The 17052-nt window shown below is 40.7% G+C and overlaps 1 protein-coding gene across 1 annotated transcript; it reads right to left on the bottom strand.

Annotated features, from left to right (window-relative positions):
- Nucleotides 1-1421: 1421 nt before the first annotated feature.
- Nucleotides 1422-15767, bottom strand: tgfb5 (transforming growth factor, beta 5). Its single transcript, XM_084719009.1, has 7 exons — nt 13769-15767; nt 11057-11220; nt 9394-9526; nt 9180-9290; nt 5390-5570; nt 4771-4924; nt 1422-1886 (listed from the first exon to the last, which is right to left on the bottom strand). Exons 1-7 carry the CDS (start codon nt 14127-14129, stop codon nt 1728-1730), a joined length of 1263 nt encoding a protein of 420 aa, XP_084575135.1. The 5' UTR covers nt 14130-15767; the 3' UTR covers nt 1422-1727.
- Between the last annotated feature and the right edge of the window lie 1285 nt (nt 15768-17052).

Here is a 17052-nt window from a genome sequence, read left to right as displayed (position 1 = left end):
GTACTTCTACTCGACTAAAGAGTGTGTGTACTGATCAGATCCATCCACCACGCTAACATGACTGATACAGCAAAATAAACAAAGTGACATAATTGAAACTAGTGGCCATAACACAGAACTACACGACTGATCCACTTTTGGGAGAGTTGGGAGATTTTCTATGTGACACAACACTGAGGATATTGTTGAGAGAAAAACACTTCCGGATCCCAGCCACCCCGCCCACTCACTTTTCAGCCAATCAGAGACGAGAATTATCTGCAGCTATAATTTCAGTAAATGCTTGAAAACCACTATAATACATCCATGACCAGATGCTGCTAGGACAAACTTGTGTTTGTCAGACTGGACTGTTTACTATTCGACTAAAACTTTATTGTCAACCAGGTTTTTCAAAATAAAATGCACAAATCCACATTTCACTGTCAGCGGAGAACACCTGCTGTCACAGTCACAATAAAATTCACAATAAAAGCCAGGGAATCATTTCTGTGCTATCACGCATGACCTCACCTTCCACATACACACACACCCAGTCGCTCTCTGGCTGTGTGTCTCATACACGCACACACACACAGACACAAACCACTGGCATACCAGAGAGCCTATATTTAAAATGAGCCCTAGGGATGTTTTTTATTTTCAGCGTTTAGACATTCTATCAAAAGTGGTCAATGTGGATACTTGGGTGTAGAGACAGATTGTGTGTGTGAGTGTGTGTTTATCAGTGAGACATAGGTATGACAGAATATTATCATAACATAGGCAAAGCAATGAGTCGACAGTCTTTCACAATAAGATAACAAATGCACGTTAAGAAAATGAGCAGGAGAGTGTGACGGCTGAATGTTTGAGCCAGACCCAAATAGTTACAAATTTGCTAAGGCTGCAAAATACCACCTTCCAAACTTGTAGCCGTTCCAAATACAGCCCTATCATCCCACGTCTCATTTTCAAAGCCTCTCTTTTCTCTCCCTCTCTCCTCCCACCACAAATCCCAGAACCTCCAGCAACACACAGAGCGAGGAGGGAGAGACAGAGGAGATGAGGGGAGCGTTTAAATCTGGCGTTCCGTGAGTGGTCGGGTCGGTGTCTGGAAATCTTTCACATCCTGTTTACGCCGGGCAGATTTCAGCCCGGGACCGCAGAGAGCTGGCAGGGCCCTCCGCCTGGACACAGCTCCTCTCTCTCTCACTCTCTCTCTCTTTTCTATCTGCTCCCTGCCTCCCTCTTTCGCCCTAAAGATCTCCAGTCTGCAAACCTTTCCACACCGCCGCCGTCCTATCAACACCTTCAAACCTAAAGCAAACAAGCACACGTCTCGCTCGCAGCCGCAGGAATACGACCGGGCTGGAATCAAAATCCTGATAAAAGAATCCTTTTTATGCAGATGAAATGTGGCCAAATCACACAACAGCCCCTTTAATATCCAGGTACAGGTTTAATACAGCTATGTGGTCGTATTTACAGGGTCCTATATCAGACGGAAAGTTCCAGAGAATGAAGAAAGGTGAAGTTTTCATGCCTGTAAAGACTGGGAACAAAATCCTCATATTTGAGTCAAGTAGCTTAAAAATATAACATCTCAAAAGTCTGCTAAAGGTGATCGAACAGCGAAGATTAATGAACAAAAGATCCATCTGTCCTCTGAACGGAGTCAGTTTGTAGTTCTGGTCCTGTAATCACCCTCCTCCACCTCCTCGTCCCCCTCACCTCGTCCTCTGCACTCAGCGGCACTTGCAGGATTTGACGACCATGTTGGAGAGTTGCTCAACACGTGGTGTGCGGCCAATGAAGTACATGATGGTGAGGGGCTCCAGGTCCTGAGGAACGCAGCAGGGTGTGGCCGAGGCCTCTGGGTTCAGCTTGTTGTACAGGGGCAGGATCTGACCAAGGTAAAGACATAAAGGGGTATTAGAGGCCTGAAAGGCCTTCTTACCACGAATTAGGAACAGGGCACAAAATTATCACCAACCACCAGCCAAACGCTGGTAAAATATGTAAGTAGCTGGTAGATTTGTTTCACTCACCAGCCAAAAACACAATGGTAAATTAGTGAGCGGCTAGAAAACTTCACAAGCCATTTGGTTAATTTTGCACCTTGATGACGAGGTTCTTGATGGACACAAGTTTTTGCCAGTGCATGAGTAGTTATTTCACATGAGAGGTTTTCCTCATTTGTGTTTTCTTTGCTCCTCTCTCTGGTATGTAGTGGCTCAGTTGGGAAAAGCTGATGTCACGTACATTTTACACCAATCAGGAGGATTTAGCAACCTTTGAATCAAAATGTGCTGACAGTTGTGGGGTTGTTTGCTCACGTTGCCAGGCCACTTTTCAAGGAATAGTTCAACACAGAAAAATGGGAAGCCACAGGATTTACTTTAAGCACACTTGCACCAAGCCAAGGATAGTTGAAAAGGCTTTACTAGTTAGGGCATGTCAAGGTTAAAAATCATAAAGTAATGCTGACCTTTTCAACCCACTCTGGGTCTTCTTCAGGTTTTGGTTGGAAAAGGAAGTCAACTAGAGGGGAACGTTTTGATTCTTTAAAAGGACAATTAGAGGCTCAGTGATTAAATTACACCAGAATATCACGCAATAAATACACCTACAGTTTGACATACTGGGAAACTATTTTGGTTACGAAGATCGATACCACTCTCACATCTGTCGACTAAATTGGAAGTTAGCTTAGCATAAAGACTGAAAACGCACTCTGTGCAAAGGTGACAACATTTTCCAACTAGCCACTCAAAGTGGGTGATCAGACCCAAGATGTGTTTTAAAAAAGGCCTTGCCAATAAAAAACATTATTTTATTTTCCTATGGCATAGAACACCTGAAATGGTTTTTAGATGCGCATAGTAGAAGCAATAATATTCTCAACCTTTCAGTGCAAGGCGTGAAGTCACACTACTCGTCACACTTTGCCCAGGCAGCCAATTGTATCAATCAATGAGGGGAAATAAGCTGGTACCCTGGTATGGAGTGTGTGAGGGGGAAAGAGGAATCCATAGCTCATGCATGAGTTTCATGTAGGTTACTTGTCTTTGAGAGAGAGAGAGAGATTAACCCAATCCACAGGCGTACCGGCTGTTTTGCCCAATGCACTTTGCCAACGCATTTTCACCTGTGGCAAAGCATCTGTCTGATTGGCCCCTTAAACTCACTAATTAACATGTTGTTTGTTGTGTGTTAAATAAACAAGCTTTGTTTTTTTTTTTTACAGGGCTGTGTGCAGGATTATTTCCCAGGTACGGTAACTGTCTCCACTGGTCCCTGTTACAATCACCTTGACAACCAGACTTCACCCCACATTTCTAGTCTTTGTGCTAAGCTAAGCTAACATGGCTGTCATCTTATATTTACCATACGGACAACTGGTCTTTGAGAGTTGAATTCTTAATAAATAACACCTACTAATGTTTTGTTGTAATGTTTTAATGTTAAACATTAACTTTGATTGCTGTGCATTTACTGTGTTCTATAATCCCTCTCTGTCAGTGTGCTTTCTTCTTTCTCTTTCCGCTTCGACATGTACAACAAAAACTGCCAAACTCCATCAAACTTTGGAACCAACCAAATCAAACAATGTAAAAACCACAGTGGCGTTTGTTGGCCACAACAAAATGTGTCATTGCAAAAATGTAAGTGTCAGATAAATGTGTTACAATAAAAGACATGAAGGAAGAAAAACGAGAAGGTTATGTAAGAGTCAGTGTGGCTGCAGGCCAGCTCATACACTATGAGACAAACAGGCTGTGTTGCGTAAGCCTATATGTCCTGTAACAGGCCTCTGCGAGGTGACAGCCCATTTATGACGCTGGGGTTAACCAATTTTAGCTAACTACGTGTTTAGCAGCCACAAACAATGCACTTAAAGCTCATTTAAAGGCAAACGTCACCCGCTTTTCAAAGTTACTGTACATTGAAGTCAGGCTGGCAGTTGATTTAGTCGAAACCAGAGAGTTTTACTAGAGACAAGAGAGGAGTTACGTAGATTTTTCTGACATTTCAGAAGTTGCTTTTGTTTGGACTGGACAAACTGTTTATAGCTGATCAATCCCAGATGATTTCTATTCATACAACTTGGCTGTTTCGCATGTTGAGAAGTTTCTCACTGTTTCCATTCAAGCTATAAAGGACAAAGAAAAAAGGCCACAAATCTGAAGATTGGAGAAAAACATAATTTGGAAAAAAAAGGAGCACATTTGTCTTTTCTTGACTTTACAAGAGGTTTTAAAACGTCACATGCGCTCTTACACAGTCATGTTTTTTAATATAAAATTCACTGTGTACTATGGACATATGTTCAAAGTGTGTTTACTTAATTTACAATCGCTGTCTACCAATCTGAAACAGGTTTGCATTTGCAGTGATGTATTTATCGATCAACCAAGAAGGATGAAAACTGACTGTTGACAAACACCTATATGTAAGGTGATTTCAATTTTTTATTCAGATAGAACTGCAGGGAACAACTTACAGAACTTCCATGGTGGACCTGAGTCAGTCAACGAAGTGATATTACTGAAGATAAGAGTTACTAAAACAAAGTTATTAAACTTTATTTATTGGGTAGAATGAAAAAAATAACCTGTGACAATGGTTGTTAAAGTTTGGGACAGTTGAAAGCTGAACTCTGGACAGCTGTGGGACACTGAGGGAAAACGTTAATTTTGAGCCCTGCTACGGACACATTCTCGACGGTACCAATAAAGTATTGAGATGCTCATATGTCATCTTACAGAAATAGACGACCTGACTCACCATGTTATAGTGGTTGTTGGCGCTCCAGAGGTAGGGACAGCTGCCGGCACAGAAGTTGGCTTTGTAACCTTTGGGCTCATGGATCCATTTCCAGTTGAGGTCCCGCCTGAAGTCGATGTAGAGCGAGCGCAAGCAGCAGGTCTGGTCTGAACCACTGAGACACAACACACACACACACACAAAAACACACACAGAAATATTTCAACTCCCATCCTGCCGGTCAAGGTCTAGGGCAAGGGCCCAATGTTGGGTCATGGGAAAAGGACAACGGGTCACCATTGAAGATGCAGCCATCACACGGTAATGACCATGCACGGCTGCCAGAGTTTTCCCCTGCAGCGTGAGGTAGTCTAAATAAAACAGTGGCTGCGTGTTGGCCTGCAGTCTAAACACAGGCTCAGTATTGTTAGTTTTCCACACAATAGTCTGCAAAGTGAGATTCTTGGGTCAGAAGGAAAGAATCCACCGCCCACCACAACGAGATCTCAGAATTATAAAACTACAAATCCTGGAAGAATGTCAGTCAGCCAGTCACACACACACACACACACACACACACACACACACACACACACACACACACACACACACACACACAGGCGGGTGGTTGGTGGCCTACCGGGAGCAGGTTGTGGTGTCTGTGGCAGCCGCCCTCTTCTTGCGGTTCTTCTTGGCCGGGTTGTCGACTCGGTCACTGGGCAGCACGGTGAGGATGAGGTGTGGCGTCTTGGTGCTGAAGTCTGCTTGGCCTTTAACCTGACCGGGCTTTCTTATCTGACGAAGCCTCTCATCATCCACACCTACAGAGAGAAGTGTCAAAATTAATGCAGTGTGTCTCACGCTGGTGGTTGGGACCTGCAGGGGGTCACACAATGACAAAAGCAATATCTCACCTCAAAATCCATATTTTTCCTCTTACCTGTAGTGTCATTTATCCATCTAGACAGTTTTGATGTGAGTGTCTAGTAAAAATAAAGTAGTTCCGGTAGATTCTACTGTAGAAAGAAAGTAGTTCCAACATAAAACTGCCACAACACGGTCTGGGGAGTATCTTGACTAATCAGGTCATGACTTCTAAAAAGAGGCATTGCTGTTGAGTTTTTCAGATGTATTTTTTGGCGATTGAGCACCACAGGCAGAGTAACATCTGGTTCCATTATATTCAAGAGAAGTTAGACGTCTCTATTGCCGATATCTCCCAAACCCTGCAACTCACACCAAAACAATATAGATGTATAAATACCACTTCCTGAACTCGCACCACATTTGTTTGAGGTGGAACTCTCTTTTAAAACAACTTAAATGGATTTATTGTGGTCTTGTTAGACCTTAAAACAAACAAACTCTGACATGTTTCAGCATCGAACCTTCATCAGGGAGCAAAAAAACAAAAATATGTATATGTAATTTGGATTTTGTGGTGCTATTTTGTGTGTGTGTGTTTTTTTTTGTTTTTTTTTACATTTCTCTAATCTCGAGTACTAAAATCTCGGTTTCTTTACTTATTGTTGCTGTTTGGCTGAAATCTTGTACATCTAAAACTGTTTTCATGAAATATTTTCAAGAAATTAAAAAAAAAAAGTGTTTGAATGCCACTTGGCCAAAGTTAGTAACTCCTTTTTAAAACTTTGCAATGGTTAAATAATTGTTAACGCCACAGACAGACATAAAGGTTAACCAGTAACATTGATTTATGAAAAACAAGTCAAAATATGGAGATACAAGGTTCCCGCCTGACAGTGATGTTACGCTCTTTTCTCTTTTTCTATCTTTATATCTTTATCAGGAAGGCAAACAAAGAATTCCATTGCACAGAGAAACTGTGAATATGAGGAGAAACGCATAAACTTTGAATAATCTTTGGTTTTCTATTGTGAAATACTGAATACTTTTGTCTCTTTAAGCTCATAAAAAATATTCAAATAAAACAATCCGGGAAGGAAACATCATTCATTAGTGGAACTGTTCACGACTCAAGATATATGCAATCTGTGACAAGGGTTTGTGGGTAAACAATACTTTCTTTTGTGAGGTCACAAGCCAAGAAGACTGGGAACTACTGAGTTACTGCAGGTTGGATACACTAAGAACCACAGAATCACAGATTGAGTTCATGAATTTCTTCTGTGTTTACGCTTCAAGTGTTTTTGCAGCTGTACGATTTTTGATTTTTTAAAAACAAATTTTACAGCACATGGACTGAAATACATACATGATACAGATGTTTCCCAGGCCAGGAACGGCCATGTCTATATGTATATGATTGCATGGTTTTGCGGGGCCTTCATTGCCTATAGTAGCACAGAAGCACAAAACAAGCCCCTGCTTGTCTTACATCAGTATCAAGAGTTTTCCGAGGGGCAAAAAAAACCCCAGACTTGGCTCAGCTGCGTGTAAATCCTGAGGAAAGTGCCGTAATTTAGGGCCTAAATGAAGCAACGCAGACAGTCTGCCACTCAATAGATTCACAGTGTGTGGAGGAACAGTTTCTCCATTATTCCTATAGGAGCGTGAGTAAGTGATTCATAAATCATTGCAGAGGCGCCTCACAGAATAGTCTCCACTTTATGGTCACATTTTGTGACCTGTGGGATTATTGCTGTGTCGATAAATCTCTAAGTAAGTGCTTTTAATGCCCTGGTGAAGACATTTACAACCAACATGATAAATTTCTCATCTCTAAGGCCATCAGGATAAAAGTCAGGTTAAAGAGATGTTTTGGATTTTTTGAAGTGGGGTTATATAGTCGGTGTAGGGCGGACGCCATGCCCACAGTTTATAGGAGGAAGAGTACTGGTGTATACAGGGTCAGCAGCAAAATGTACTTTAACAACCACAAAAAAAAAGAAATCAATATCAATTCCAGTGTACACTATATTTAGAATATTTTCACTGTTTTACTTTTCCTCAGACACCTTTGCTGATGGGAAAATGAAGTTATATTGCTCTTAGTATTTTTCTCTCCAAAGCCACCAGACTCCTTTGACAAATTTTACCTCAGAACATGAGAGCTGCTGGTCTACAGCCGCCTCGATCGGCTGGCTTGTTTTCGTTTTTGTGTTACTTGACAATTACAGATTAAGGCAGCAGTAGACCAGCAACTCTCATGTTCTGTGAGGTAAAATCACTCATATTGAGTGAGTGTGGTTTGTATGGAGAGAGCGATGTTTGGCTCATATAACATCAGAACTCTGTCTGACAGCAAAGTAAAGCAGTGGAAATATTATTAAAATAGTGTATGCTTAAACTGATATTGATTTTCTTCAGTGGCCAAAATACGTTATGTTGCTGACCCCATCCACAGCAGCACGTTGCTTAGATACACAGAGTTTGGATATATGCGTCATACAAACCCACTTCAAATAATCTGAACAATCCCTTTGACCTCATTTTTAGTTAATTAGTTAAATCTTTGACACACTGGTCGTCATCTCTGTTTATTTATTCATGTGTTGCGGTTAGCTCAATGGCTAATTTTCACATGTAGTGTCAATGTAACTACTGTTGTACGCCAACAACAAACAAACAACATGTACAGAAAGCGGCTGCAGCCCTCAGGGAAGTCTAATATCATCATGTTCAGGCCGAATCTAACATCTCAGTCTCTTCCTGAACATCTCTGTTGAGGACATGAAGCAGCTTGTCTCTTGTCTGGAAGAGGAGATTAAGCTGAGCATTTTTTTTTACATTATACATTCTAATTTTGTTTTGAGAACATATTGCACTGCTCACAAATTATTTCTGATGAAAGCCAGACAATCCCTAAATTGCACGCTTTGCCCTCAGGGAGCTTCTGGCACTCTTATGTATATGAGGTATGAGGATTTCCAGAAGTTTTCAGATTTGAGAACTGTGTTTCTTCAAGTCTGACAGAGATGTTGGAATTATCTGTGCCTTGCTCCCTGTTGGTTTTATTGTTGAATGATGATTCTTTATTTAAATTAACGAGTAAAGATGGTTGACATGATTACGCTACTCTTGCTTTGCAGAGACAACAGTGGTTCCTTACTTTTATGGATATTCTCTACACAGAGCAATCTGCAAGGTCTCATGGTGCAAAACAAGACAAAAATAAATGTTTTAGTTAATGCTACTGGAAGCATAAAGGTGCAACTCAAGGTAATATTGCTCAGTTGCAGTACGGATGGATATGGATATGTTGGTCTGTCATATATGTCCCGTTAAAGTCTGTTTCTGTCTGTAAGCATGCTTTTTCCCTTTTTTAAAAATGAACAAAAATTGTTCCAAAAAATCTGTAAGAGGTGTGAAAAATTTCCCTTGAGTCAAAATATAAACACAGTCTAAGGTTTAGTGTCACTGAGGGTTAACCCGAGCGTTGAGCTGCTGTAATTATCCGCTCTGTATATTATAAAGTAGTACGATATGCAGTGAAAAAACCTGCAACAAACCTGCAAAAAGAGCCTCCAGCTCTTCGCTCTTGTTGGGAACAATGTTGTTGGTGGACGGGACAAAGGTGCAGCAGGGACAGTGGACGCCCAGCTTCAGGCCAAGATTATTCTCTGATCGGTAGAAGAGGAGACAGAGGAGGACACACAGTGAGATCAGCGGACGAAGATGAAGTTCACAAACACTGTAAATTGTTTACTGGAGCTGAGGGCTGACCTGGATCTGACACCCAGTCCTTTATGGTTTCGGTGACCTCCACAGAGATCCAGGCTCCCTTCGCCTTCGGCTGAACGGTGCGGGAGTCGATGTAACGCTGAGTGGAGGTGCTTTCTTCATCTGGCCTCAGCAGCTGACGTCACAGAAACGCACACCGGGAGAAAAACACGACAGCGATGGAGCGGAAATCAGTGGTGAAATATAACTAAGTACATCTACACAAATACTGCACAGGACTTTTACTTGTAACTGAGTAGCTTTGACACTATAATATTTTTACTTTCAGATCTGACTACTTCTTCCACCACTGACTGGCGTACAGATACAGTCATATTTTTTTCTTTCCTCTCATCTTCCTGTCAGGATGGTGAGTAAATATCATAATTTCCACTTTGATAAACAGTGAGTTAATTTTCCCTCATTTTTACATGACACATGAATGGCATGGGGCAATTATCATCTTCAGGCATGTAAATTATGTTCACTCACTCTCCTGTGGCTAACATTTTTCTGTAATAGGTGTTTAATGTCTCCCTCAAGCCAAAATATAAATATACTGTAAGTGGTGAAAAATTAGTGTCATAATAGTGACTGCAGGTTGGCGTAGTGTCAGAAATCCTGAACCTCTACACAAGAAACTAATTTTAAACAGATTCATATTCACACCTTACACATATAAACAGTATTTTTCTGTGATGTTGACAACACACAACTTCTGGGAGTGCTGCTTTTATAATGAAAGGGTACAAATAGAGCATGAAGTAACTATAAAGAAGCACACATGATAGTTTGGATATTTGATTTGGGTATATATGAGGTACATGAGCACGCCCCTAGTTTGGAGAAGAATAAAGAATATCAATTTAAGTGTACGCTATATTTTTAAATATTTTTACTGCTTTACCTGTCAATAAAAGAATAGGCCAAATATCGCGCCCTCCAAATGCCACCAAACTCCATTGGCAAAACCAGTTATTTTAACTTGCAGAACACATGAGTTGCTCGTCTACCATGGCCACAATCTATTAGCTTGTTTGGGTTATTGTGTGACTTCAGTGAATCCGAACTAACCATTTAAAACACAAAAGTCACACAGTCATACAAACAATCTAACAGATCGAGGCAATAGTAGAAGACGAAGTCCTGTGTTCTGTGCAGTAAAATTATTGTTTTTGCCAATAGAGTTTGGTTGGTTTGGACAGAGTGATATTTAGTTTATATAATTATGATTTCCTGTTGGAAAAGGATGTCTGATAGCAAAATAAAGCAGTGAAAATATTCTAAATATAGCATGCACTTAAACTGACATTAATTTCTTTTAGGTTTGCCTTTTTTAAGTGGCTAAAATATACTTTTCTGCGGACCCTGTCCACAGCAGTTCATTGCATAGCTGCCTTCCTCAGCACTCCTGGTTCTGCAGAGTGGGAACATGCCGACCGGCCTCCTATTGTAGGTAAAACACTGACTATGGATAAGTACCTCATACAGCTCCATTTCAAATAATCGAAACTAACCCTTGACGCATCTCCTTTGTAACTGCAGGGCCGCAATGTTTAGCTTTATTTGGAAGTTAAACCTTAAAAAAGACTTAGCATTCTAAAAGTCTGTTACTGAATTTTGCTAATTACATCCTAATTTAGAGGCCGTCAAAATGATCTTTTACCTGATAGATCTCTACTCTCTGCTCTGAGGCCCGGGCCTGCGGGTTGGGAGCTCTGAAGATCCTGAACTCAGCCTTGACCAGGGTGCTGTTGGTCAGGTCCACTCCGCTGACGTCAAAGTGGACGACTCTGTAGTGGGGGTTGGGGGCTGCTGGCTGCACCGCATCTGGATAAAGAAACATGAAGGATGACTAATGATCCGACAACATCTCATGCCTTCTGTTGTATTTATACTGCTGGTTAAAACAGCGCTGTGATGCATTGTCTCGGACATAATTACTGCTGATGAGTGTCTCGAGACATAATTATAGGTTAGGGCATGGTGAGTAGATGTGTCTGGTCTTGTGTTTAATATATGGGTGATTGTTGTGTCCATGCTGTGTGAAACATCACCTCCCAGTGAGACAGATGTGTAATTATGCAGCATGTAGTATCCAGCGCCATTAATCTTAAAATCTCCTAAATAAGATCCATGAAGTTCTGTTTCTTTGCGTGAGAGCTGCCTGCGACCAACCACAGCTGACAGTTTATCACCCCGGAGCTGCTCTGAAGTCTGAAGGCATCAGAGAGCAGAGGGTTCATCTCTTGATAACTTGACTTTCTCCACCCCTTTCTTCACCATTTTCAGGCAGGGACACCAATCATCTTAGTTTATAGCCCTCAAAAAGTACTTGAAACTGAAAAACCGGTCTCCCTGCCTGGTCTCTATTTTATGGGCATTTTAATTATTTCGACACGTTTAACCTAGCAAAAAGGAGTTCTGAACCGATTATGAAACAGTCTCAATTTAATACTGATGCCTTTATGTGACCTACATAAACAAACAAGACCGTAAGAGAGAAGATCGGTTATTTCTATATATTTGTTCCTAAAGCCTGCCATCGGGTCGGATTCTCCTCCAGCTCAAATGAGCCTGTGTTGACATTTTCGCAAGTACAGTCACAGTAAGAAGTATGCTGACCAGTTAAAAAGAAGAATGAGGAGATTTATATTTAGATAATTTTATTTTTGATGTTGTATTTTGTGATTATGGCAAAGGAAACACTACTGCTTTTATCGACAGGGGCCTCCAAAATCAACACCATATAAAAGTTCAGTGTAGCCACTTTTAATGTTTATCTTACATGTTTTATTGTGGGTATTGCTGTAACCTTTTCTAAGCTCCTGTCGTGGCCAGGTCCCCCTTGCAAAAGAGACTGTTGATCTCAATGGGTTTCACCTGGTTAAATAAATAAATTAAAAACATGGGGTGGAGACAGGCAGTAGTAGCTCCCAGCAGTATCCCTGGTTTAAACAGGCAATGACAAGCAGTATTTCTGTTGAAGTATTATGTGCGTAAATACCATAATTAAGTGAAATTCTGAGGCAGTTTTACCTTAGATTTCAGAGGTTCTATTTTGTGAAACTTTACACTTTGACTCTTTTCCATCTCAGGGGGGAATTATGCACTTTTTAGTCCATTTACTGAAACTGACAGCTAGAGGTATTAATTACTTTCCAGAACATTTTACACACAACAGCACTTATTAACCCTATAAAGTATGGTGCTTTGCTATAGAGTGAACTGCCCATATATTAAGTAGTCAGAGTTATAACCACCTGGACCAGACACATTAAAGTGGTGCTTATGCATCAAGTTATTCACCAGGTAAGTAATATTTTGAATTTTACTTGTGAACAAGATTTTTCAGTGTTGAAGCAGTGAACTACATGTACTTAAATAAATTACTAGTTTAACTACATTTAAAAGACTACAATATTGGCTTAGAAAATTTTGTGAAGTAGAAGTGTAAAGTAGAATGGGGGATACTGGGGGCAACTGTAACTTTTTTTTTTATTTTTTTACATTTTTCCTTATAACTCAAGGACTACTTGAAATACACTACTCATCTTTTGATATAGGAAACATATGTGTGCTCTAATTAGAAATACAACTGATATATTTTCAATAATAAGGAGAAAACTATGATAATGTTGATGTTGATTGGTTGGGGACAATTGTAACATTGACAAAAAAAACTCTAATTAACTCACATCTCAAAGTAATCGCATTACTGCTGTAGAATGTAATACTGTTCCTTAAGAGTTTTTCAATATTTGGGTTTTTTTTAATGTTACACATTTTATATATCAAAGCAAAAGTGTATTTCCATTTTTGCAGATGATCAGCAACCATGTAGTGGTAGCTAGTTTTTAATTCTTTGAATTGTAATAAAAGTAAAATTACATTTAAATGTAGTGAAAATGTTAATTTTTTAACAGAAAAGTATGTCATCACAGACAAACAATATGATTATATTGGGCCATGTGGATCTTGCAGCCGTAGCAAAATCTTGTATGCTAACTAGCAACACCCATATTAGTACAATTTAGTTTGTTCATGCTAATTTTAAAACAATGACCTCCAGATAGAATTGGCGTTTAAATTTGCAGTGATCCAAAAAGTAACTTCTATACCTCAAAAGTGTTTTTTGTTGAAAACTTCCACTGAGGTGAAATGATTCTGTTTCCACAGGCAGAGAGTGAATCCTACTGAGCATGTGCAGAGTGAGTGTCATCACTCTAGCTTGTTTCTTACCGGAGGAAATAAAGTTGTCACGACTGACTCCTGGTACAATTGACCCCGGTCTCCCCTAATTAGTTACTTTCCATCACTGCTTTATTACTAGTAGGTCTCCTGGACCACACATTGTCGGTGTCAGACATGAACTCACTTGTATCAGTGCGGGGCGGCAGCATGTCAATCCTCTGCACCTCTTTGGCGTAATAATCCTCCTCGCTGCTCTCGCGCTCGCACGCGGACTCTGCCAGACGCGCGCGCTCCTTGAGCAGCTCCCTCGTGCTGTTGTAGAGCAGCATGACTTCCGGCGGCACCGAGCTGGCCGGCGGCTCCTCGTCTTCGTCCGGCGGGCTGCGGATGCGGAGCTTGCTGAGGATCTGGCCGCGGACCGCCTCGATGCGCCGGGACTTCTGCTTGTCCAGGTTGATGGACTGACACGTGTTGATGCCCTCCACCAGGAGCACACCGGAGGACCGGAGCAGGAGCAGGAGCAGGGCCAGGCGGGGGAGCCACATGGTCCGGAGAGGAGGCTCCCTGAACAGCTGAAACAATGACGGTCACTGTGGTGGACTGGAACTAAAGCCGAGTCTCAGAACCACGCATCAAGAGATGTGTGCGTGAAATTTAAAACCGAGTGTAAAATAAACGAATCCAAAAATACTCAACTAAAATAAAAAAACACAAAATAATCAGGCTATTTTGGTCAAAACCACTTTATGTGGAAAAAGAAAACCACATCTGCTCACTTTACATTTATTCTAGGGTAATTTTATAACATTGTTCATACATGCGCCTGCATATTTTAACACCAGACACATAAATATACATTGTTATTTATTCTTTAGAGTATTTATGTATGTTATTAAATCTATTTTTTATGACAAAAGCAGCACTAGAAACATTACAATCTACTCCAACCAAACTCCACTCTAAAATCCTCAAATTTAGTGATTGGAAATTTGCCCGATGCTTTAGAGTCCAAATTTAAATCACTGTAACTATTTTTATGTGAAAAAGGCAAAACTAGAAAAAAAATGTTTCTACATACCAAATGATATCGCACTAAAACCAAAGTCCACTCTAAAAAAAACCCCTCAAATGTAGTGATTGCAAACTTGCCTGATGCTTTGGAGTCCAAATTTAAGTTATTACAACTATTTTGATGGAAAAAGGCTGAACTAGAAAAAAGCTGTTTCTACATGCCAAATGATATCACTCTAAAACCAAAATCCACTGTAAAAAAAAAAAACAAACCCTCAAATTTAGTGTCTGGAAACTTGGCAGACGCGTGAATTCCAGTCCGGTGCGCTCAAAGGCTCCGGTGCAGCCCCGTGCCGGTGTGTGCGCTCTTTTCCGCGTGCAAAGGTGAAGATATCTAATTACAGTCTAACAGATAAGTTGGAGTTTTATCCGTCTCCGTTTTCCGTCGTCCATCCTCGGGTAATATTCAACAGCTTTCAGGAGAAAAGAGTCATCACAGGAGCTCAGCCCATGTCGCAAATCCTCCAAACAAAAAACCTGAGCTGTTTCACTTCATGGTTCCTGTGATTTCACCCCCGAAAGACCCATCTGTGGAGAGAAAAATTGGCCCATAACCGCTTCCAGAAAATCTACTCACAGCTTCTTTTTTTTTTTAAATAAAAAAAAAAAACATATACCCAATGAGATCCTCCCATTCGCTGTTATAGGTAAACAGAAAGCAGGCTGCACTAAAACGTAGGAAAAAGCTGTTGATTTATGTTGGAAAAACCATGGTGGGCCCGTTAATCCCCCTCATATAAACATCAAAACACGGAAAAAGTCAGACGACATAAAAAGACGTGACGCAGAGAAATATGAAAGAAGTCCTTGTGCAGTGAATTAGAAAAAAAAATATAAAAGAGGAAACTTAGTAAATTACAGATCCTCCAGTCTGATGTGTGCAGGGCTCACAGCTCTGCTGAAAACACTGAGACCTGCTGCTGCTGCTGCTGCATGATGCGACTCCATTATTGTGCAGATCCTCAGAGAGAAATGCACGGAGCTCCAGACAGAGAGAGGTGGAGGGAGGGACTGGATGTAAGAGAGGTGGTGGCGGCGGCGGCGGTGGTGGTGGGGCGGGTTGCCACCAAAGTGAAGCGAGTGTGTGATTATGTAGGCAAGAGCCATCTTCCTCTCACCAGAGCGCGCGCGCACACACACACACACACACACACACACACACACACACACACACACACACACATTTTGCAATTTCTTCTCTCCACAAAAATGCTTTCACCACCATGCTTTCTATCTGCAGGTAAACATCCCCCGGGGCATATCAGACAACCTTAAAGGAATAGTTCCACGTTTTGAGAAATGTGCTTACTCACTTTCTGATGGAGAATTGGATAAGAAGACTGATAGCTTTACCACTCTCATGCCTCTACAGTAATCCTGCATTCATGTGGTGTCAGAATAATTGGAAAAAATGAACTCCTGACTGGGAAAATTCACATGAACAGCCCTTCAAGTTGGAGCAAAATCTCTGCAAGTCAGGGAAAATTGTAACACCAGTTGCAGAGTTGTTGTATAGGCAGAAACATGGTGGACAAATTAAATGTTTGGTTTCTAACATTAATTCACATTTTGCATATCAATTTCTAATCACATATCCAGTGAACTGAATTATGGTATCAGACTGAATGTTATTTATTAGGATTAATCCTGATTTAAAAAAAAGTCACATAAAGCGATATTTTAGTGGTTTTAGGGGATGAACTGGTGCAGGATTAGCCTGGGATGAAATTAATTGCAATTCAAACCGTACAAGTACAACAACCCAACCATTTGCAGCATCTGTGTTGTTTCCATATCAAGACTTGAAAGCTCACAAACACACCAAAGTGGCAAATCCAATGTTAATGAGTTAAAAGCCACTTAACACATTAAAGCTTGTTTGTTTATAGAGATAGTGGAGATTATTTTAAGTGGATTTTTATGGATTAGCTTGGAGAAACAGCCAGAGTGCTTGTGCATATTTGTAATATTTTCACCTCTTTACCTTGCCATCAGACAGCCTTTCCTGATGGGAAACCACTGTTATATAAGTCAAATATCTCTACCAGACTCTGTTGGCAAAATCAGTAATTTTACCACACAGAATGCAGAAGTAGCTGGTCTACAGTTCCTCGATCTGTTAGTTTGTTTGTGTTATTGAGTGGCACTGGTGTTTTAAAGGGTTATTTTGCAATCACTAAAGTCACACAATAACATAAACAAAATGACTGGCTGCAGCGGTGGAAGACCAGCAACTCCTGTGTTCTTCGAGGTAAAATGACTGATTTCACCAATGGAGTTTGGTTGAGTGATATTTGGCTCATATAACAGCAGTCTGACATCAAGGGAAAGCAGTGAAAATATTCTAAATATAGTGTACACATACACTGAAATTATTATTATTATTTTTTTTTAGGT

Source organism: Lutjanus erythropterus, chromosome 5 (assembly GCF_056507025.1).
Source record: "Lutjanus erythropterus isolate fLutEry1 chromosome 5, fLutEry1.hap2, whole genome shotgun sequence".
NCBI lineage: Eukaryota > Metazoa > Chordata > Actinopteri > Lutjaniformes > Lutjanidae > Lutjanus > Lutjanus erythropterus.
The sequence above is the reverse complement of the archived record's forward strand: the minus strand, read 5'-3'. Positions and strand labels throughout refer to the sequence as shown.